Source organism: Lithobates pipiens, unplaced genomic scaffold (genome assembly GCF_037356315.1).
Source record: "Lithobates pipiens isolate NorthernLeopardFrog02 unplaced genomic scaffold, aLitPip1_a1.2 Scaffold_18, whole genome shotgun sequence".
Lineage (NCBI taxonomy): Eukaryota > Metazoa > Chordata > Amphibia > Anura > Ranidae > Lithobates > Lithobates pipiens.
The window spans coordinates 136,258,674-136,283,598 of NW_027507758.1; the positions used below are offsets into that span (position 1 = coordinate 136,258,674).

At 45.8% G+C, this 24,925-nt stretch overlaps 1 protein-coding gene across 1 annotated transcript in view; it reads right to left on the bottom strand.

Moving 5' to 3' along the window:
* Positions 1-24,925, bottom strand: part of LOC143987449 (dihydroxyacetone phosphate acyltransferase-like) — a 135,474-nt gene that overhangs the window by 64,532 nt on the left and 46,017 nt on the right. Inside the window, exons 4-5 of the mRNA XM_077486159.1 lie at positions 19,960-20,089; positions 152-279 (exon numbers count right to left, since the gene is read on the bottom strand). Coding sequence (XP_077342285.1) covers positions 152-279; positions 19,960-20,089 — 258 coding nt within the window. The remainder of the gene's footprint in view (positions 1-151; positions 280-19,959; positions 20,090-24,925) is intronic.

Consider the following 24,925-nt stretch of genomic DNA (forward strand, 5'->3'; position numbering starts at 1 on the left):
AACATGAAACTGATGCGTCAATAAAAAAAAAAAATATACAGAATGCTTACCTTTTTTTCTTATGCACATTCATACGTCAAAGGAATTAAACTTTAACTATATGAATTACAAACTTTAAAATGCGTTATTATGAATTTACTAGGGAACTGACCCGTATCATAGTCTTCACATATTCTGAAAACACTGCCCAATAAAGTTTGTTCCCCTGAAATGTACGTCTTATGAAAAAGGCCCCGGATGAGCGAAGGAGATGTCCAATAAGTGTCATGTGACTGAGATCTAAAGGAAAAAATAGAATAAAAACAAAAAGAATTTGAAGCCATTATTTAACCACTTGCCGACCGCTGGCCGTCACATGACGTCCTGGGATTTCAGTGGTGATATCTGAATCAATCTTTTCTGCTGGCGATTCCCTTCACTGTAAGAACAATCATAGCAGCTGTTCAGCTGTTGGATTGTTCTTACAGGCAGTGGGAGGGGACATCCCTTCTCCCAAGTCGCTCATACGATCAGTGAACCGGAGAAGGAATCTACTGCCGGCGGAAGTTAGCCATAGAGATTTCCGTGGGACAGATGGTATCCGGCAATCTCTAACTCTTGGAGGCCCATGCACGATGTTATGAAGTCATGTTCAGGCTGGCAGAAGTAAACAAAGCCCGTGACTCGACAGGAAAGGCTGGGATCATTAATTTTTTTTTTTTTTATCTCAGGCTTTTCTGCCTAGTGGAGAGGACCTGTCATGCACCATTCCTATTACAAGGGATGTTTACATTCTTGTAATAGGAAAAAACTACACATACGTAGGTCGCGCCCGCATATGTAAACAACCTTCAAACCACACAAGTGAGGTATCACAATGAACGTTAAAGCGAGAGCAATTCTAGTACTAGACCTCCTTTGTAACTCTAAACATGTAACCTGTAAAAATAAATTAAAGCGTCCCCTATGGAGATGTTTAAGTGCTGAATTTTGGCAACAAACCACAAGTATGCTCAATTTTAAAGTGTGATATGTGAGGTAGCTATTTACTCTGCAAATCATCATCTGTCTGTCACATTATACAAAAATTGGGGTAACTTTACGGTTTTATTTTCATTTATTCATGAAAGTGGTTTGTTTTTTGAAATCGTGTTTGAAAAATAGCTGTGCAAATACCGTGTGACAAAAGTTGTAATGACTTCCATTTTATTCCCCAGGGTTTCTGCTAAAAATATATATATTTGGGGGTTCTGAGTAATTTTCTAGCAAAAAAATGATGATTTTTACATGTAGGAGAGGAGTGCTGGAATTCGCCCGGTGGGCAAGTGGTTAAACACTCCAAGCTCCGTACTGGAGCAGCAGATTTGTTTCTCTTTAATTGATTTTAAGCACATTGTAGGTATTACATTTATAAATATATTTCCAGTACAAGGTAAATAAACATTACTATATCTCCAAGAGTTTAGTAGACTGACAAGCATCAGTGACTGTGGCTGTGATAATGCTGACCAGCACAATATGTCTAAAATTCACCATACAGATAACCCTTTATTTTAGGTGTCAATTACTTATTCTCTGTCGATGGCTTGAGGCATTTAAAACACTTCATTAATTCAAGGTTTATCCAGTGTTCAGTTTCAAGTTTGACATTTTACTCCTGTATTACCATGGAAATCAAAGATTTCACTAATGTCTGTATGGGCGATCACCACTCAGGCTGGGTTTACACTACTGCGAATTGGATGCGGGTTTCCACACATTCAATTCGCATGTCAGGAGACTGTGACTGGTTCTCAATGGAGCCAGATCATATAGCTCTGGGGCAGCTGCAGAGCGAATTGCACAGGAGTCCCTTGCATCTTCTGGTCCATTTCAGGTCCGAATTCAGCCAAAAATTCGAACAGAAATCGGACCTGAAGTGATGAACAGGGAAACACCAGATCCCTGCCCTGAGCTGCTCTGCACAGCAGTGTGAACCCAGCCTCAAGAACCAGTAAACCGCCACACCCAGATAAAGAAACAGTATTTGTTAGAAAAAGTGCAAAAAATGAAATTGGTCTTTTTTTTGTGCTTTGCAAAATTTCAGTTTCGTCCATATTGAGGCCTGTGGCAGAGGCTCAAATTTGACTAACCGCTTTGTACTTGTTTCTATGATATTGTGTCTCATATAAAGCTATCACACTAATTATTTGGTTGGATAAAAAGCAGCTATTTCAGCAGTCAGTGAGATGACTCCCCCATAGAAGTCAAATAAAATGTTCTGAGAAACTGGTCACAGCTCTGGCAGCCTTTTATGTATAACTTGATTGAGGAAATAATTGGCACAGAACTTTAACAAAAGAAAAAAAGAACATGGGAAAGGGTACACATAGGTATATAGAAAAACACATATGTGAGAGTCTACAAGGCTGCCCACCCCAAAAGAATGCAAAATGGGATAGTTCCCCCCCAAGGGTTTTTTTTAACAGCAAAGTAATTGGATCCAAAAATAAATTATATTGGCAAAATCTTTTATTGTATAAAAAAAGGAATTCAAATTTGTGACTGAGGTTTAAAATATGAGCTCTGGTAACAGACATGAAAAAGGACATATTCCAACAAAATGGTCGATATCATACAATGGAACATCTTGACATTACATTACAAATATCCATTCATATGAATACTCCAACACGTTTCGAGCCATACAATCATAGTCTTCTTCAGGGGGATTTTTATTCTAGGGAAATATATCAAAAAAACTCATAATTCTGACATAATATGCAAATGTTTCTATGTTTGCTAATACAGGCATACCCCACTTTTAAGTACACAATGGGGTTTATTTACTAAAGCTGGAAAGTGCAAAATCAGGCTCACTTCTGCATAGAAACCAATGAGCTTCTAACTCCAGTTTGTTCAATTAAGCTTTGGTAATAAAACCTGGAAGCTCATTGGTTTCTATGCAAGTAGAAAGTCAGATTTTTCACTTTCCAGCTTTAGTAAATAAACCCCATTGTGTACTTAAAAGTGGGGTATGCCTGTAGTATATTTACCGATCAAGAAGCTATAATTGAAGAACTGTGTCCTATAGCCAGTCTTTTTTTTTTTTTAAAGTTAGATTCAATGATTCAGGAATCTCCATGTGTCATCTCCACCTCCTCCAGACGAGCTCCAGCCCCAGAGGACTTACAAGAAGCTTGGACCTCTTGGACCTGTATATTTTAAACCTCAATCCCGAATCTGAATTCCATTTTAGATACAATACAAGATTTTACCAATATAGTTTCTTTTTGGAACCAATTACTTTGCTTATAAAAAAAAAACCCTTTGGGAACTATCCCATTTTAGGGTACACATAGGTTAGCCAATCTGACTGTCTACTTACAATTGGTGAAAATTGCAGTCAGTATATAGTGGAAGATCAAATACAAGGTACAGTATAAGTACAAGGTACAGTACAATATAAATATTATATCAATTATATTCATAGAACTGCAGTCTCTGGTATGAAACCTAATTGGTAATTTTACAGTGCAGTACAATTCATTTTTATATATACAGTGCCTGTACAGTCTGTCAATGCATCAGCAAACATAAAAATAAGCATCAAATGTATGATAGTGGTGCAAAACTAAAATAAATGCTGTGAAAATTTGTGCGTGAAAAACTAGAACCTTCAGGGCCCGGTGCAAGAAACCATGAAGGCCCCCCCTGAACCCCAGCCACCCATGCACGTGGTGCACTGTTACTCTTAGCTGCCCTTTGCTGCCACCAGCCATATGTAGAGGTGGGCCCCTGCAGCACAGGGCCTGTTCGCGATCGCGACTACTGCGCCCCCTATAGTTAGGCCCCTGGAAACTGACCATTGTGAATTAAGAGAAATGGCCGTTTATTAGTTTCTGAATTTTTTTTCAGTAGTGATTATTCCTATGAGGGCTGAAGGCAGAAGGTATTTACGAACAACAAATGTCTTAAAAGGCGCTAATAAAAATTGATATACCTAAAGTATGAAGTACTGGATACTGGAGCTCAAGGTTTGCTCTGAACACAGTTTTGGACCAAACGTTGGCTGTTCGAGCATCCATCTGAACACCTGAATTTTTGCTGAGTTGGTGGGGGCCAAAAGTCATACAGTATATAAACCACGGCCTGGGTCGAGTCCTGCCAACATCATTTCGCTGTTCCATGTCTCTGCAAGAGCTTTTTATCTACAATTGAAATGTGAGTGTTCCCATTTACCCTCTTTTTATTAAACCAATTTTTTTTTTAATTATATCACACTATGTGGAACCTTTCTTTAATTTTTGGTTACATCATGTGAGTACATGGATATGTTCCACTGTGAACTTGCTGATGACCAGTGCTGTTCAGAACCAGATTTGTGATCGTAGTGACCGAATCTGTGATTGTGTATGAAATATCTTCACACTAAAAATGGTGAATATCACCACAAGCCTGCATGACTTAAGAGTTATATGCCCCTTTAGGTCTACTGTTTCCATTGACGCCTCATGTTCCCATTGACGCCTCAGTGATGTCAACTTACTGATAGTGTATATTTACATCTGGACTTTTTGACTCAATTCTTCCCCTCTTGTTTTGTACACTCTTTTTCCTCACATTGGTGGACATTATTTATTTATTTAGTGTTTTTCAATTGTTGGTTAATTTTTTATCTTTTATATCAATTTTGTGTTTTTACACTCATACTGTGTTATCACTTATATTTGGTCATGCGATTATTATCATTATTTTTGTAATTGTATATATGAGCACTGCATTTATATGCAACCTTAGTACAGGGCTTGACAAACCCCAGGCACCAGGTCGCCAATGCGACCAGAAATCGCGACCTGGCGCCTAAGCTGCCACCAGCCCACTCACTATCGATGCCCCAGACATTCAGCAGCATTAACACTGACTGCCGTCCTCCTCCCTCCTTCACACTCTGCAGCACCGCGCTGTGTGTGAAACTGACACGCAATGGAGAGAGGAGGATCTGTCAGCCTGATGTCGGGGTGGGCGGGACCCGGCCAGGGTGGGCGGGACCCAGCCGGGGTGGGGGCGGGACCCAGCAAGCTATCAAACACCAGCCAATGGGATCTGGGCGGGCCGCTACGTGTATGTGCCCCGCCCCTTTTCTTAAGCAGCCCAATCATTGGCTGGTGTTTGATAGCTGCTGAGTCCCGCCCACCCCGGCCGGGTCCCACCCACCCCGACATCAGGCTGAAATCTGACATATCCACCTCTCTGTTACTTGTCAGTTTCACACCCGGCAGGGTCCCGCCAGCTCCTCTGTTACATTTCAGTAACAGAGTGCTCCGTGTGAAACCTGCCAGTGCCAATCAGTGCCACAGCCAATCAGTGCCACCTGCCACCAATCAGTGCCACCTGCTAGTGCCAACCAGTGCCACCTCCAATCAATACCACCTGACACCACCAACCAGTGCCACCTGCCGCCAACCAGTGCCACCGCCAATCAGTGCCACCTGCCACCGCCAATCAGTGCCACCTGCCACCGCCAATCAGTGCCAGTGCCAACCAGTGCCACCTGCCAGTGCCAACCAGTGGCACCTGCCAGTGCCACCACCAATCAGTGCCACCTGCCAGCGGCAACCAGTGCCATCTGCCACCGCCAATCAGTGCCACTGCCAATCAGTGCCACCTGCCACCACAAATCAGTGCCACCTGCTAGTGCCAACCAGTGCCACCGCCAATCAATACCACCTGCAACCACCACCCAGTGCCACCTGCCACCACCCAGTGCCAATCAGTGCCACCTGCCAGTGTCACCTGCCACCGCCAATCAGTGCCACCTACCACCGCCAACCAGTGCCACCTGCCAGTGCCACCTGCCACCACCTACCAATGCCACCACCAACCAGTGCCACCTGCCAATGCCAACCAGTGCCACTGCCAATCAGTGCCACCTGCCACTACCAATCAGTGCCACCTGCCAGTGCCACCGCCAATCAGTGCCACCGCCAACTAATGCCACCTGCCAACACCAACCAGTGCCACCGCCAATCAGTGCCATCTGCCAGTGACAACTAGTGCCATCGCCAACCAGGGCCACCTGCCATCACCAACCAGGGCCACCTGCCAGTGCCAATAGTGCCACCTGCCAGTGCCAATAGTGCCACTTGCCAGTTTCAAACCAGTGTCACCTGCCAGTTCCAACTAGTGTCACCTGCCAGTTCCAACTAGTGTCACCTGCCAATGCCAACCAGTGTCACCTGCCAATGCCATTTGGCAGTTCCACGTGCCTTCCAGTGGCAACCAGTGCCACCTGCCAGTGCCAGCCAGTTCCATCTGTTGCCAGCCCATACCCCTGATGTAACAGCGTTTCAATGGAGTTATTGACTGGGTGCTCCATTGTGAGTTAGGGATAGGGGGTGAAAATGAGTGGCCTTACCCCGGGAGCTGAAAAAAAAACTGGCTCCTAACTTTAACTGGCTCCTAAATTCAAAGCAAATTTGTCAACCCCTGCCTTAGTACATTCGTCTTAATAAAACAATAAAACGTGAAATCATTAAAATTCATAGATTTCGGAGGCGCTGAATATCAAAGTGACTCTGAAAATAATAAGTGCCAAATAGTTCCAGCAAAGTAATGGTAGTGATGAAGATGATATGAAAGAAGACCTCACGTGCAACTCTCTCACTTCAAAAATTCACCCAAAAATTCACCCAAAGTGCTACACCGATCCCCCTTTGTGTGAATGACAAAATATGCTTGGATTAAATCATAAGTATCGATATTTCAACTGGTACATGGATGTTCTTCATACACCTCCCGATCAATAGTGCTGCTGCAGCCTCAAGGTGATCTCTCTATGCAGGGATAGAATCCTTCACAGTAAATCGCTCACATCCACTCGAGACCTGTCCATCACAATAAGACATCCACCATCTCTCAAGTCTAAAACTAAAATGCCATTTTAGTGTCCTAAGAGTAAAATTAACACTGGATATATCAGCCCCCCCCCCCCCCCCCCCGTGTGATAACAGGTTTGAGAGGGTGGGTTTTACTCTTTGCTTTCTATTGCTGACCTGCGTACTCTTTTTGGGTTCTTTAACCATTTCCTCTTTATCCCAATTTGCTTTTGTGAGTCTTTTCTAGGTCAGGTTGACAATACACGGCCTGAGATGATAAAGACATCATTAGGTCACAACATTTTTCTTCATATGTATTTATCATAGGTCACCGTCAAGGTCCAGCCTACAAAGAAGAAGCTCTGAATCCTCCTCTACGCACCCACCGCTATGTGAGTAAGCTTCTTCAAGGAGAGAGCCTACTGGGGATGTGGGACTCCAGTCCCAGGAGGCAAGTCTCTGTGTGAGCCATGCTAAGCCTAGGCGGTGGCGTTTTCCAGTAAATGGAATCCTAGTGAGGCACGTGGTGCAAGAATCCCTTAAGGAGTGGGATACAAGCCACACACAAAGTCCAACAGCCATTGCAGCTTGTTCTCCCACTAGACCAGCAAGAATTGGAACTGTCCCAACTAAGGTAGAGTCTCCTGCAAAGCAAGAGGAAGTTCTGAAAACACCTTTGGGCTGAGTTTTCCCTAGTGCGACTTGTCATGCGACTTTGGACACATGAGGTTGCATGGTGGGTCACAGCCCATTGAGTTTAATGGCACCATTCCAATCTATGCAACTTAGAGTTGCAGCGACTTTGAGGGGTTTATGCAATACTTTGATGTGACTTTTGATGCAACTTTGATCCAGAGACTGTAAGGTTGGACCGGGGCTGCACTCGGAGTCAGATCGGAGTCGCACTCTGAATCACGTGACTTGGAGACATAGCCATAGAGAGCGTTCTAAATTTTCATTCTTAACAGAACTAGAGGACATCATTTTTGGATAAGTGGAGCAAGGTCGCGAGACATCCATTCCTTCTAAACAAGATGGCCAAGCTCTAGCCATTCAGAGATAAGGATGTGAAGCATCTAAAGGCTGCCTCTCTAAATGGCTGAGGCCTTGCTGAGGCAAGCAAGCATGTCGCTCTTCCTTGGAAGATGCAGTGAATAGCCCGAAAGGTGACCTGGGATCTTGTGGCCATATCGAAAAGGATGGAAATGTGGCTGGAAATGTGGACACAGTATTCAGGAGCGTTTTCAGAAACTCTGTAGTTCAGGAGCTGGTGTCGGTTTCAATGATAAGGCTCCAAATTACATCAGCCGCATAGTGGCAAGGGTTATGCTCTCTTCAGTTACGGCAAAGTGAGTGCTATGGCTGGGGCCTGGGCTTGCTGTTCCCACCTGTAATAGTTAGTGTAGCATTCCCTTTTAGGGAGCTTAATCTTTTGGCAAGCTGGATAGCACCATAACCCAGGCCACAGTTGGCAAGCTGAGGTCCTACCTCAGGACCAGCACTGGCTAGGCCAGAAGAGGACAGTCTAGAAAACAAAGTTCAGAGCGTGCGAGGGTTGCACATTTTTACAGACCAGGTTGGGATTTTAGGAAGAGCTGGTGAGGGGACCTAATATCCCCTCAGAAGTATGCTAAAAGCTTGAACTTGGAATCCAAGAAGCTACTGGGTTGGGCTTCAGGCTATTGGGACATCAAAGTGGTCCTTTCGGGACATGCATGGTCCATTAGAAGTCCTCATCTTCTCCGATTCATTTCCATGGATTTTGCCTCACACTGAGGTAAAGAAAGCATATACTCATGCTTTACGTAAGACACTGGTGTTGGAAAGTGCTGCTGTGCCAGTCTCTGAATGTGAGAGATTTAAGGGCAGATGCTCTCCCCTCTTATGGTCATGAAGAGGAACAGCTTGCGGGGGCCGGTTTTAGACCTTGCACACCTGAGACAATTTTAGCAAAGGAGAAATTCAAGGTGGAAATATCGTCCCTGATTCATAGGGGTCCAGCCAGGTGACTGTCTTGTTTCCAATAGACTTAAAGAAGCTTACCTTCATGTGCCCATTGTAGAGGACTCCCGCAAGTTCCTTTGGTTCACTGTAGGTCAAGACTAGGGATGAGCTTCGTGTTCGAGTCGAACGCATGTTCGACTCGAACATCGGTCGTTCGTGCGTTCGCCGAATTCCGAACGTTTGGGCCGTTCGCGGCAAAATTCGTGTGGCCCACAATGCACTGCGATGCAGTTACACACCAATCGTTTTTGGCTGATTTACTATCTTGCTCTTGTGTAGTGGTTACTGTCTGTGCCCTGACCGCAGTATACACCACTATATTCACCTCACCTATATAGCTAGTGATCTAGCTTTAATAATAGAGCTTGCAGTCAGTAGTGTTAGTGCGTGCTGTCTGCGTGCTCTGTACCCAGTACATACCACTATATACACCTACATAGCTGTTCTCTATTTGAGCCCGATTGTCATCTGCAGGAGTTATTGGAAGTTGTGTGTGCTTCCAGCACAGCACAGTATACATCTGTATATACCCCTTTAACTCTGCTGTTTTCTGGTTATTGTCTGCGTGCCCTGACCGCAGTATACACCATGATATTCACCTCACCTATATAGCTAGTGGTCCATCTTTAACAATAGAGCTTGCAGTCAGTAGTGTCACTCAGGAGATAGTGCGTGCTGTGTGCGTGCTCTGTACCCAGTACATACCGCTATAATCCACCTACATAGCTGTTCTCTATTTGGGCCCGATTGTCATCTGCAGGAGTTATTGGAAGTTGTGTGTGCTTCCAGCACAGCACAGTATACATCTGTATATACCCCTTTAACTCTGCTGTTTTCTGGTTATTGTCTGCGTGCCCTGACCGCAGTATACACCGTGATATTCACCTCACCTATATAGCTAGTGGTGCATCTTTAACAATAGAGCTTGCAGTCAGTAGTGTCACTCAGGAGATAGTGCGTGCTGTGTGCGTGCTCTGTACCCAGTACATACCGCTATAATCCACCTACATAGCTGTTCTCTATTTGGGCCCGATTGTCATCTGCAGGAGTTATTGGAAGTTGTGTGTGCTTCCAGCACAGCACAGTATACATCTGTATATACCCCTTTAACTCTGCTGTTCTATAAAAAAGGCATCTGCAGGAGTTAGTGGGTGTTGTGTGCCTCCAGCACAATATAAACTACCCAACTACTGTTTTACCCAACTCCCTTCAGGCCATTACCATGTCTGGAAGGCCAGCAAGGAGAGGCAGACAGGCACGAGCCGATAAAAGAGGGCAAGCAGGCTCTGTGTCTAGAGACAACAGTGCTGGTCGTGGACGCGGTGCATTGTCATCAGCACGTGGCCATGGGACATGCTTGTCCTTCTTTTCTGCAGCTGGACATGTTGAACCGCAACATGCCAACAACTTGGTAGAGTGGATGACCAAGCCCTCTTCATCCTCCTCATCCTCTCTCACCCAGTCTCAGGGTAGTAGAAAAGCAGCTGCCAACACATCGTCGTCCCTCCTCTCAATGTCATCATCAGTGACTCCTTCCCTAGACCCACCACATCCTCCTGAGGAGTGTCCTGAACTCTTTGAGCACAGTGTTGGGTACATGCTCCAGGAGGATGCCCAGTGTTTGGTGGGCTCTGATGATGACACTCAGCTAGAGGAAGGCAGTAGCGTGAGCGCAGAGAGAGAGGATGCTCAAGAAGCACAGCAATCTGGCAGTCATGTTCCACAAGCTGCAGCATACTGCCAGGTTTGCTACAGCGATGAAGAGGGAGGGGATGATGAGGGCACTGACTCCACGTGGGTGCCTGGAAGGAGGGAGGAGGAGGAGGAGGCACATGTCCAACAAGGCAGGATGCCCTCCGGGGGCCAGCTTAGGGGCAGCACACCGACTGAATCACACCGCAGAGCTCCGCCTGCGCAGAGCGCTTCCTCTGCGCGTTATTCTAAAAGTTCTTTGGTGTGGGCCTTTTTTGAGACGAGTGCATCAGATCGCACCGCTGCTATTTGCAACATATGTCTCAAGCGTATCTCACGTGGCCAAAACATCAGCCGCTTGGGCACCACATGCTTGACCAGACATATGTTGACCTGCCATGCAGCTCGTTGGCAAGCATACCTCAAAGACCCACACCAAAGAACAAAGCGGACCTCTCCTTGCTCCTCATCAGCTGGCATCTCCAACCCCACTAGACCTTCAGTCCTCTCTGAAACCTGCTCTGAGAGGAATGAAGGTGTAGAATTAGGTGTGTCACAGCCAAGTGCTTCCGGGAACTCTGCTAGTGGTACATCCACGTCCGATTATAGCAGGCAAATGTCCCTGCCCCAGCTGCTGGACCGGCGGAAGAAATTTACTCCCAGCCATCCACATGCCCAGCGGTTGAATGCTAGCTTGGCTAAATTGCTAGCACTTCAACTGCTGCCTTTTCAGTTGGTAGACTCGGCCCCCTTCCGTGAGTTTGTACAATGTGCGGTTCCTCAGTGGCAGGTCCCCAAACGCCACTTTTTCTCACGGAAGGCGATTCCGGCTCTCTACCGGCATGTGGAAGGCAATGTCCTTGCCTCGCTGGACAGGGCGGTCAGCGGTAAGGTGCATATTACCGCTGACTCATGGTCCAGCAGGCATGGACAGGGACGTTACCTGTCTTTCACGGCCCATTGGGTCACTCTTCTGGCTGCTGGGAAGGATGCAGGACAAGGTGCAGTAGTGTTGGAGGTTGTTCCGCCACCACGCCTCCAAAATGCTACTATTGGTTGTGACACACCTCTCTCCTCCACCCCCTCCTCTTCTTCTTCCTCCATGGCCTCTTCCAGTGCTCTGTCCTCAGAACCAGCGGTGCTCCGTAGGCGTTGCAGGGGCTACGCAAGTACGCAGGCAAAACGATGCCATGCCGTGCTTGCGCTGGTTTGTTTGGGGGACAGGAGCCACACTGGGGCGGATGTTTTGTCAGCTCTGCAGGGGCAGGCCGAGAGGTGGTTGACGCCACGCCAGCTTAAGCCAGGAATGGTGGTTTGCGACAATGGCACCAACCTCCTCTCCGCCCTCCGACAGGGACAACTGACCCATGTGCCCTGTGTAGCTCACGTCCTTAACCTGGTGGTGCAGCGGTTCTTGGGCAGGTACCCCGGCTTACAGGATGTCCTGAAACAGGCCAGGAGAGTCTATGTGCATTTCCGCCGATCATTTAATGCCTGTGCTCGGCTGGCTGAGCTCCAAAAGGAGTTGAACCTGCCCAAGAACCGCCTTATATGTGACATGCCCACCAGATGGAACTCAACATTGGCCATGCTGCAGCGGCTGCACACACAGCAGAGGGCCATCAATGAGTACCTGTGCGACTACGGCACCAGGACAGGGTCAGGGGAGCTTGGTTTTTTCTCACCACGCCAGTGGGGCATGATCAGGGATGCATGCACTGCCCTGTCACCGTTTGAGGAGGCCACAAGGATGGTGAGCAGTGACAGTGCATGCATCAGTGACACTGTACCTCTTGTCCACCTCTTGGAGCATACGCTGCGTGGAATAATGGACAGGGCACTTGAGGCAGAACAGAGGCAGGAAGAGGAGGACTTCCTTGCCTCTCAAGGCCCCCTTTATCCAGACAGTGTTCCTGCTGTGCCACCCATCACACAGGAAGAGGGTGAGGAGGAGGAAGAGGAGGAGGGGGATGATTGTGTCAGCATGGAGGTGGAGGCTGGCACTCAGCATCAGCAGCAGCAGCAGCAGCAGTCTTATAGGGATGATTTACAGTCCCAAGAAACACGTGGACTTGTACGTGGCTGGGAGGAGGTAGCTGCGGATCATGTTGTCCTTAGTGACCCAGAGGACTCCGGACCGAATGCCTCAGCTAACCTACGCTGCATGGCCTCCCTGATCCTGCAAAGCCTGCGGAAGGATCCTCGTATTCTTCGGATCAAGGAGAGGGACCATTACTGGCTGGCCACTCTCCTTGATCCACGGTACAAGGGTAAGGTTGCCGACCTTATCTTGCCATCGCAGAGGGAGCAGAGGATGAGACATCTCCGGGAGGCCTTGCAGAAAGCTCTGTGCAATGTGTTCCCAGAGACTGGGAGGTCACAAACTCCTGGTCCTGGACAACGTGTTGCTGAGGCATCAGTCAGAAGGAGCGGTGGAGAAGGTGGCCGTCTGACTGATGCTTTCAGACAATTTTTTAGTCCGCAGCCCCAAGGTATGATTGGTTCCAGCACCCATCGCCAGCGTCTAATTTACATGGTGCAGGAATACCTAGGGGCAAGGTCAGACTTGGACACCTTTCCCACTGAAAATCCTCTGGCTTACTGGGTCTTGAGGATGGATCACTGGCCAGAGCTTGCACAGTATGCAATTGAGCTACTGGCCTGTCCTGCATCCAGCGTTCTTTCGGAACGCACCTTCAGTGCTGCTGGTGGCTTCGTTACCGATCACAGGGTGCGCCTGTCCACCGAATCAGTTGATCGACTGACCTTCATCAAGATGAATCAGTCTTGGATCACCCACAGCTACCAAGCACCTGAAGCTGATGTAACCGAATAATTTTTTTTGAAATACCACATCCCTTCAAGACTGCCTATGCTGATGCTGAGTGACTGTCCTGTTATGTTGATTGTCTATCCTCTTCCTCCTCCGCTGATATGTTGGAAGAACATTTTTGGTTCTGGGTGATGCCAGCAGCCCAATTTTTCTGCCCCTGTTTAACAGGGGCGTTTAAGTACAATTTTTGATGCAATGCTTTGCAGCAGGGCTAATTCCTGCAATAAAACTAGAGTATATGGCAGAGGTTGCAGTGTGATGGCACCAGTGCCTAAGGCCCAATTTTTCTGCCCCTGTTTAACAGGGGCGTTTAAGTACAATTTTTGATGCAATGCTTTGCAGCAGGGCTAATTCCTGCAATAAAACTAGAGTATATGGCAGAGGTTTCAGTGTGATGGCACCAGTGCCTAAGGCACAATTTTTCTGCCCCTGTTTAACAGGGACATGTAATTACAATTCTTGATATAATATTTCACAGGAGGGCCCGTTCCTGTGCCCACCCAGAGTAACGGTGAGGACTTATAGTGTTGTGGCACCAGCACCACAACCACCAAAGGTCAATTTTTCTACCACTGTTCAACAATGGCATGTAATTACAATTCTTGATATAATCGTTCACAGCAGGGCGCTCCAGCGCCCACAAAGAGTCACATTGAGGGCTTACAATGTTGTGGCAAAACCAACACCTTGTTCCGCCATTTCTGCAGAGCATATAGGGCAGGCCCCTACTTTCAAACATCCAATTTACAAACATCTCCTACTTGCAAACGGAAGGAGACAACAGCAAGTGAGATGAAAAAAGATGGACGACAAAACAAATTATACAGGGGTGATAACCCTTCCCTATGTTTTCCAAAAAGCTTAAAAATAGTTTTTTTGACTGGAGCTACACTTTAAAAATGTACCAGTTGAAAATTACAAACAGATTCAACTTAACACAACAAACCTACACAGTCCCTGTCTTGTTTGCACCACCTGTATATTGCTGTTCTGAGTATATAGGGCCTGGGGGCCACACACATTTCCTTTTTTTAATATGGGTACGGGGTTCCCCTTAATATGCATACAAGACCCAAATAGGCTGGTAATGGGCAGGGAGGGCTACCCATGCCATTTTTCTGAATGATTTTCAACCATATTGCAGGAACCAGATATAACATTAAAACCGCAAGCAGTTTTAAATGGTGTTATTTCCGTTTAATGTCATTTTGTGCAGGGACTGTTCTAAACACGGGAAACACGTGGCACTTCACAGGCATACTACAGACACCCCCAAGGCACCATATTTAAAGGAATATTTCATTTTTTTTTTTCACTTTAATCGTCATTAAAATCAGTGTTCCCGCCAAAACGGACGCTTTTAAAACTTTTTATTGCATTGACCCATGTCCCCTGAGGCAGGAGTCAGGTCCCCAAACCCTTTTTAGGACAGTATCTTGCATATCAGCCGTTAAAATTAGCACTTTCCATTTCGAACGTTCGAGTCCCATAGACTTCAATGGGGTTCTAACGTTCGTTACGAACGCGGGGTCCGTTCGAAAGTTCTGGTGCGAACCGAACCGGGGGGTGTTCGGCTCATCCCTAGTCAAGACTAGGGATGAGCCGAACACCCCCCTGTTCGGTTCGCACCAGAACCTGCGAACAGACCTAAACTTCGTGTGAACTTTAGAACCCTATTAAAGTCTATGGGACTCGATCGTTCACAATCTAAAGTGCTCATTTTAAAGGGTAATATGCAAGTTATTGTCCTAAAAAGTGTTTGGGGACCTGGGTCCTGCCCCAGGGGACATGGATCAATGCAAAAAAAAGTTTTAAAAACTGCCGTTTTTTCAGGAGCAGTGATTTTAATAATGATTAAAGTGAAACAATAAAAGTGTAATATTCCTTTAAATTTCGTAGCTGGGGGGTATCTATAGTATGCCTGTGAAGGGGCGCATGTTTCTGGTGCTTAGAACTGTCCCTGCACAAAGTGTCATTTGTGCAGGAAAAAAAGTCTTTTAAAATCACTTGCGGCTAAATTGTCGGCTCCCGTAATACAGAGAACACTCAATGAGTGTTCTCTGTATTAGCCGACAATTCATTCATTCATTGATAAAAAAAAAAAAAAAGCGTAGGGGTTCCACTAAATTCAATTACCAGGCCCTTCAGGTCTGATATGGATATTAAGGGGAACCCTGCATCAAATTTAAAAAAAAAATTGACGTGGGGGTCCCCCTAAAAATCCATACCAGACCCTTTATCCGAGCACGCAACCTGGCAGGCCGCAGGAAAAGAGGGGGGGACGAGAGAGCGGCCCCCCCTCCCTCCTGAACCGTACCAGGCCACATACCCTCAACATTGGGAGGATGCTTTGGGGGTCTGTGACCCCTCAAAGCACCTTGTCCCCATGTTGATGAGGACAAGGGCCTCATCCTCACAACCCTGGCCGGTGGTTGTGAGGGTCTGCGGGTGGGGGGCTTATCAGAATCTGGAAGCCCCCTTTAACAAGGGGACCCCCAGATCCCGGCCCCCCCATCTGAAATGGTAAGGGGGTACAAAAGTACCCCTACCATTTCACAAAGTAAGTGTAAAAATGGTTAAATAAGACAAACACACTTTTGAAAAATTCTTTTATTAAAAATAAAAAAAATTAAAAAAAGATTCCAGCGGTGCTAATCCACTCTTGCTATCCAGCGACGGATCTCCGGGTCCAGCGATGGATGATCATATCCAGCGACGGGGGATCTCTCAGTCCAGCGCTGTCCATACATCCGTCTTCTGTCTCCACTGCGGAGACACTGCAGAGAGCCCAGCGCTGACGTTTCTTATATTAGGAGGGCGGGGCCACCCGTCACCTGACCCCGCCCCTCTGACGCTGGAGAGGGAAGCCAGGGGTTCCCCAGTGACGTGTGGGTGACCCCGCCCCCTCTGATGTAACGCAGGTTTCCGTTACATCAGAGGGGGCGGGGACACCCACACATCACTGGGGAACCCCTGGCTCCCTTCACCAGCATCAGAGGGGGCGGGGTCAGGTGACGGGTGGCCCCGCCCTCCTAATATAAGAAACGTCAGCGCTGCAGCCTGCCAGGTTGCGTGCTCGGATAAAAGGGTCTGGTGTGGATTTTTAGGGGGACCCCCACGTCAATTTATTTTTTTATTTGATGCGAGGTTCCCCTTAATATCCATATCAGACCTGAAGGGCCTAGTAATTGAATTTAGGGGAACCCCCACGCTTTTTTTTTTTTTTTTTTTTTTTTTTTATCAATGAATGAATGAATTGTCGGCTAATACAGAGAACACTCATTGAGTGTTCTCTGTATTACGGGGAGCCGACAATTTAGCCGCAAGTGATTTTAAAAGACTTTTTTTCCTGCACAAATGACACTTTGTGCAGGGACAGTTCTAAGCACGGGAAACATGCGCCCCTTCACAGGCATACTATAGATACCCCCCAGCTACGAAATTTAAAGGAATATTACACTTTTATTGTTTCACTTTAATCATTATTAAAATCACTGCTCCTGAAAAAACGGCCGTTTTTAAAACTTTTTTTTGCATTGATCCATGTCCCCTGGGGCAGGACCCGGGTCCCCAAACACTTTTTAGGACAGTAACTTGCATATTACCCTTTAAAATTAGCACTTTAGATTTCTCCCATAGACTTGTATAGGGTGTTCCGGCTTTTCGAATTTGCTGCGAACAGCCCAAATTGTTCACTGTTCGCTGAACAGGCGAACAGGCAATGTTCGAGTCGAACATGAGTTCGACTCGAACTCGAAGCTCATCCCTAGTCAAGACCATCTCCAGCTCCAGCTGCAGCAATTCGGCTTTCAACAACACACTGTGCATTTTGTGAGTCTGTTTGGTTGTTTTAGTCTTTATCAAAACAAGGAGCATAGTTACATGGATGTCCTTGTCCTACTGTTCCAAGACAGAGGGCAGCTGCTGGAGCCCAGAGCTCGGGTCTTTTCTATGCTCCTCAAATTCGGCTGGCTGCTGAATCTGGCAAGGAGATACCTGGAGCCCACTCAGTCTCTTGTGGGCCTCGGGGCTCAGTTCAATATAATCTTGAATCATTGCCTTAGCTATGGATCCCGATGTTTTGGATCTTAATATTCCTGGCCTGGTCTTCTTCCTACCTGCGCGCCTGTTTAAAATTATTGGCACTATGGTGTCTATGGGTCTGAGGATCAAGTGGAAACTGGAGAAGGCAGCCTTTCTGGAAGGGGTTTGTCCAGCAGTGGGAGCCAGGAAGCAGATTTCAGGCCTTTCACTATATAACAAAGGCAGCGTCAGTGCTCTTAGGTTAGTCAATACTATGGTGGTCTCCTACGTTAAAGACAGCCTGGGGACTCACAGCCTGTTCTATATCACAGGAAGTGGAGCCAATTATGCCTTGGGATCAGAAGAAGCGAGTCTACAGCTCAGCGGCATATGTTCCCAGAGTCCACAACGAATGGTCGGACTAACGGATTTTATTTCCAGAGTCCACAACGAATGGTCTCTACATGTGGAGGTTTTCAGGTGCAGATGCCCTGATGGATCATTGGAAATGCAGTAAGAGCTATGCATTTTTTCCAGTCCTGGTCAGCCTCGGGTTTTCTATCAAGACTCCAAACAGAGGTTGTGATGTTGGTGGCAGTGCTCGGATAAGGGTCTGGTATGGACTTTGGGGGGACCCCCCACACTGTTTTTTCGGTGTAGGGGTTACCCTTAAAACCCATACCAGGCGACAGGGCTCGCAAGGTGTCAATCTCGCCAATGGGGGCGGGGACATTGACTTCCTTCTCTAGTCCCGTCGTACCTGAAGTCACATTCAAAATGAACGGACTTTATTCCACGTGTAGGCAAGTCCGTTCATTTGGAAACTCTGGCGGACCTCTGCCAAAAGTCCATTAGCGTGTGGTCGTGTGTGTGCAAGTCCGCTCGTTCGGAAAGTTAAAAAAAAGATGAATACTAAATGACTTTTTTTTTTTTTTTTATTTCATTATTTAGTATTCATCTTTTTATTTTTTCATATTTTTGGAAAAACAGATGGATATGTGAATGTTCGAGATACATTTTTCTAATAGAGAATACATTTATTATTTTTAAATTGGCTGCATTTAGGAAATTGACATTTAATAAGTTTTTATTTTAATATGTTTTTATTTAGATTACCTAAAAGGTTGTGAAAGCCATCCAGCTGTATACATGGGGAAACCCTTTATATAACTTGGGCTTAGGGTGTATTGCGCATAAAAAGTTTTTTAACAGCCACCAAACATATGATGTAAACTATGGGCAAGAATGAGACTAGAGAACCAGGAATAAAAATGGTGATTACATCACTTCCGGCAATACGGGATGAATACAATAGGGTAATACAGGAACAAAAATGGCGGATGGGGAACTTCTGGTGGGGGACTTCCGGTGTAACGGGTTTGCCTAGGTTGGGTGATCAATTTGTAATTAGTACACTCAGTAGGATTGTGGGGTATATAAGAGGGAGGATGGAGGCATACAGCAGCTTCCTGATGACGCAAGACACTTTTGCGAAATGCGTAGAAGCTCCCGTATGGCCAAAACGAGGCTCGGAACACACACCGTTACTTGGAGAGGATAGGAGAGATAGGGTGACAGATCTGAACCCCATGCCCACGTACAGAGCTGGATATGCTTGGTGCCAGCATATAGGCACAGGCGCATGCGAGTTTAGCTATGGTTTTTTACCTTTCTTAAATGCTTAAAACCGCCCGCAAATCGGGCGCTTTGCAGGCGGGTTTGGAGCGCTGCCCCATCTTTTTCAATGGGAAGGGGCGCTTTAGGAGCAGTAAATACCCCGCTCCTACAGCGCTCCAAAGATGCGGCTTGTAGGACTTTTTTGACCGTCCTGCAAGCGCACCGCTCCAGTGTGAAAGCCCTCATGGCTTTCACATTGGAGTGCACTGAGCGGCTCTTTCAGGGCGCTTTGCAGGCGCTATTTTTAGCACTTTTGCGCCTGCAAAGCGCCTTGTGTGAAAGGGGCATAAGAAAAAGCTGTGAGAAAGTTGTATAAATGTTATTTATTTACACCTATACCAGTCAGAGTTCTAAGTAATAATACGATTATCAAGTTCATCATCATCTAAAAAAAAATTTTTCAGCCTGCAACAGTCACAATATTGAGAGCCTGAGTAAAAAAAAAAAAAAAAAAACAGTGGGGGAGATGTACCCAAACTGGAGCATCCAGAACCTGGTGCAGCTGTGCATATTAACCAATCATCTTCTAAATTCAGTTTGTTTAATTAGGCTTTGGCAATAAAGCCTGGAAGCTGATTGGCTACCGTGCACAGCTACACCAGATTTTGTGTGCACCAGTTTTAGTAAATCTCCCCTACTGTGACGTATAGTTTTATCATTTTATTTCTGAGTACAATACAACTTGCTTAATGATCCCCCTCCTTGCAAAACATCAACCTTGAGTGTATTCAAAAAATGTAGTCAAAGAAATCAAGTGTGTGTGATACGATCATGAATGCAGGTTTGTTGTTTTGAAGACATGGTTTCACATTGCAATATATACAATGTTGAACAAGGTGAAATATCAATACAAGAATAAAAATATCATGAGTGATAAAAATTTTAAGTGATTACCTTCTCCTGCAGCAATCACAGGAATAGCAAGGTCATAGGTGTACATAATGTATGATATCAACAAAAAGTCAATATAGCTCCGATGGCTGGGCAGCAAAATAACAGGATATTCTTGAACAGCTTTTGCCAGCTGTAGAAATAAAATGAAATTATCTTAAAGTATGTGGGTAAGTGTTATAGCAAAACCAGTCTAGATCTGAGGAAAAAAGAAGAAATTCTCAGTTTAGTTTCTCCTCGGCTGACCATAAAAACCACACAGATGCTCTAATTCTAGAACTACATTAGCTGTTTAAGGCTTGGTTTCCACTAGTGCGACTTGAGACTGCAAAGACGCATTCCAAGTTGTACCCCAAGATTTCCAATGAGTACAATTCATATCTGTGCAATTTCAAGTCGCAGCTACTTCAAAAGTAGTCCCTACACTACTTTGGTTCCAATTTGATGCGACTTGAGGTCCATAGACCTCAAGAAAACACAGGCATTGTTTCAAGTTGCATCAAAATCACTGCAAAAATTGTGCGCCTTTCAGGTTGCAATAGTGGAAGCCTAGCCTTAATTCCTTGCCACTATGAGGTTTAACTACTTGTTGACAATATACTCATTAGCAGCACATTGCAATTAGTGAGGCAGACGAGGAGACCGCCAACAGCTGGTTAAAACGAACCTGTATGCTAAAGGTACAGAACAGGCTGCAGCATGGACACAGCCCACTCTACTCTATGGACCCTCCGATCCTCCCAGATGGAAGGGGACAGATCCACTTCTGTTTTTTTTTCTTTTTGCGGATCGGATTGAAGGTAGGCAAGTGTAAAACGGACACAAGTCTGTTTATATTTGCCGCCCCATAGAGGTGAATGGAGGGTCTGATTGGGTCGGACCGATCGCGTGTAAGGGGCCTAAGGCTGCTTTCACACTGATGTGCTGTGGTTTACCCAGAGTAGTGCACCTCTGGCTTTCCTGTGGGTTAGCTGCACTTTTCCATAAAATTCTATTATTACCTATGGGTTTGGTGCGCTTTCAGAAAGTGCACTACACCTGCAGGATATAACAGAGGTCTATGGCTCAGTGCAGGTAACTTGCAAGTGCACTGCACCTGTGTATCAGTTTGACAGCCCGTTCACACCTGAACGTTTTGTAGCCCTACGCCTGAAGCTACAAAACGCTGGAGGGGAAAAAATCCATTATTCTCAATGGAGATGGTTCACATCTCCACTCCATGTCGCCTGAAGCCCTACGCCTGAAGCTCAAACAAGTTCCGGACCCTTTTTTGTCGCGCGAATTGGGCTGATTTGGGCGTTTTCATTCCCATAGAAACTATTGGAAACGCTCGATTCGAGCGTTTAGCGCGACAACGAGCGTTTCTACGGGCGTTTTGACGCTGTATCTGCTCAAGAAAAAATAAGCAGATGAAAAATATTTTTCCTATTGGCTGAAAAAAAAACGCCGAAGTTAAAAAACGCTCGTTGTCGCGCGTTGTAGTGTGACAAAACGCTCGTTGTCGCGCGTTGTAGTGTGACAAAACGCTCGTTGTCGCGCGTTGTAGTGTGACAAAACGCTCGTTGTCGCGCGTTGTAGTGTGACAAAACGCTCGTTGTCGCGCGTTGTAGTGTGACAAAACGCTCGTTGTCGCGCGTTGTAGTGTGACAAAACGCTCGTTGTCGCGCGTTGTAGTGTGACAAAACGCTCGTTGTCGCGCGTTGTAGTGTGACAAAACGCTCGTTGTCGTGCGACAAAACGCCGGTAAAAACGTTCAAACACGCTACGCTCAGGTGTGAATGCAGCCTGAAAGCAGCCCGGTAACCACTGCAGAACAGATATGCCCATATACACACTGTGATTATAGTATTAAACATACCTTTAATAACAGTCTTCAATTCAGGTATCGCCAGCTGTTGCTTTTCCAGGCAGAGTGCACTTGGTATCACTCCGCTTGTGACAAGCGGTGACGCTATACAGGAAGCATCCTCTTATGTGGCTCTGCTACGCAGCCACTTGCTTCTTCTACCACCGGCTTCATTCACAACACTGATGCTCTGGGATGCTGGGTCGGGAACCCGCGATCTGGGCTTGCCAACCAGCCATTCCAGAGCAGAAGGTCGCGGGCCACATCAGAGGTCTCCACGGGCCACTGGTTGGGCACCCCTGACCTACAGTATCAGGATCTATTTGCTACTGCTTCATTCATTGTATAAATCCATGCCTTCTCCACCTCTTCTGCTGCTTGTTGATGCCCCCCATCACACCTGTTCTGTTGCCTGCGGATCTCTTGCTTCTCCACATTTCTTGTTGCTTATACAGCATTCCTCTCATCAGTTCACCAGATCGCTAGTTATCAGGGGGATGGGTCTGGCATAAGGTGGCAAAACCCCTTTCTTCTAATATGGCTATCTCTACACAGGCACCCAGCATGGAGCAAGGCAGTCCCGGAGAAAAGATCCACTGATTAAAGCCTACAGGAACCACTGATGGTCCTTGAGTTTTTTTTATGGCACAACTTTAACAATATAGGTCAGTGATGGCAAACCTTGGCACTCCAGATGTTTTGGAACTACATTTCCCATGATGCTCAACTACACTGCAGAGTGCATGAGCATCATGGGAAATGTAGTTCCAAAACATCTGGGGTGCCAAGGTTCACCATCACTGATATAGGTTCTACCTAATGTAAGTGATTTTATGGGTTAGGGCATTTTTCTGAGAACAATTATTTGTGTAGTCATTGGGCTACTATTTAGGTGTGCAACTAGGGTTGCCACTTTTTCTTCAAGCCAAACCCAAACACTTTAGCAGCGCACAGCAATTTTTTATTTATTTTTAATATACTATAGGATTGTTATAAACCTGGGACACCTTTGGGCACTCCAAAGAGAATAGTATTTCGGCACACATAGTGCCCTCTCACCCTCATGTCAGGCTCTGTTCCGAGACATATTCCTGGCTGAATAATGTGTCCGGTTTTCAGGTGGACTGAAACCCGGACAGATGATTCAAAACCCAGGCTGTCCAGGTGAATCCCGGACAGGTGGCAACCCCTTTTCATTGAGCTTTTTTACTTCCTGTAGTGTGGCTGATTGAAATAACTGCACTTCACTGCAAATGCACCACACTGCAATTCAACTCACCTCTCACTGTAGTGAGGCTTTTAGTAGGCCCCTTATTTACATTCTGGTCAATCGTTAACATACATAATCAGCAGATAAATTACTAAGTTATAAAGGCCATACATTGCTTAAAAAGCACAACCAATAGCCCTTATTTGCAAAGATTGTCAGTTTCTGACATCTTTAAAAGGGCAGTAATGAAAACTTCTGCCTCTTAAGCCCCATACACACTATTAGATTTTCTGCTGATATGAGGTCAAACCTTAGGAGTCTCAATGTGTATGCAATCAGGCAGACCCTTGCACTACATGGTTTTGGAAAATCTGAAGACAAAAATCAAATAGAAAATCTGATAGTGTGTGAGGTGGGGCTTTAGAGCCTCTAGATATCATACATGAATATTTAACAAGTTGTCAGTATTACAAATAAACCTCAGAAACCTGAAGTAGAATTTCATGTTTAACCTAACTAGTCTTAAAAATTCTCCCTGCCTTCTCCTAATACCTATGCTGACCAACATGTGTAAGAAACATGTATACATTGCCATTTTCACCCCACTCCAGTCTGGTGCTGTGACCTGCCTTCCCTGTGTCAGTCAGTGGCGGCTGCAGGGTAGAGGAAGGAACACCAACAATGGATGGGTTATAGGAGTCTAGGGATGACATCACCATTCCAGGCTGTTGTCACGCCCTCTCTCTTCTCCCCTGCAGCCAACACTGTCTGACACTGCATCACATGACTGGACTGGAATGGGCTGAAAATGGGTAAGTACTGTATATACATCTTTCATCCACACAGGTTAGCCAGCATAGGTGTTAGGAGAGGAATGGAACATTTTTGGGACTAGTGAGGCTTAGCCTGGAATTCTACTTTAAAGAGTAACTTCACATTTATTGAGAAAAAAATCCCCTCTGGGTGATCAATGTACATTGCAAGGATTTTAACAACCTTTGTAGTAGTACTTCCTGTTTCTTGCTCTGAAGAAAAAGCTGTTTGTTTCATTATGTCAATGTGCAGAATTAATTTTAATGAGAGTAACTTTTTCATTATTAGTCAGCTAATGCACTTGTAGTGTTCTGATGAGGACAGTTGCAAGGCCTGTATCCCTTCAGAAGTTATTGATCTTTTGGGAGTATCTCACCAAAAATTTTTATTTTGTTGCAGAGGATACCAAAAATCTGACTTGTATCTTGGTGCAGACTTCTGGGAAAATCAGTGAGCCAATTGCACAAGCAGGAAACTACATATTTACATACAATAAGGCTTGTGTAGCAAATGCATATGCTATATATTTTTTTTTCATTTGCCATCTTTTCCCCCATCAAAGTTGAGTTACCCTTTAGGGCCGGTTCACACTGGGGGCGATGCGAGGCGACACGACTTGCCTCGCCGCGATCTGACAAGTCGCCCCCGTTCTGTACAATGGAACCATTCTGAGAGGAGCGACTCGAGTCACTCCGACTCAGAAAAAAGGTTCCTGTACTACTTTTGGGCGCCCTCGGGGCGACTTGCATTGACTTCTATACAGAAGTCATTTGCAAATCGCCGCTGAGGTCGCGGCAGGTCGCGGCGAGGCAAGTCGGTGTCGCCTCGCATCGCCCCCTGTGTGAACCGGCCCTTAATATTTATAGACCTAAAATAAATGGTCACAAATGGGAACTTGGTCCATATGACAAATGGCCCCATATGGTCTATAGAGCTACATTTATTTATTTCCAAGCCAGTGTGTACAAGTATAAAGTAATATATTTAGATGATAAATATACATATTCAAAATTAGAACCAAATTAGCTGAATTAATAATAGAAAAGGATCTTAATTGATTTGTAGCTTGCATATTTAAAGGAGAACTATAACCAAAGCTT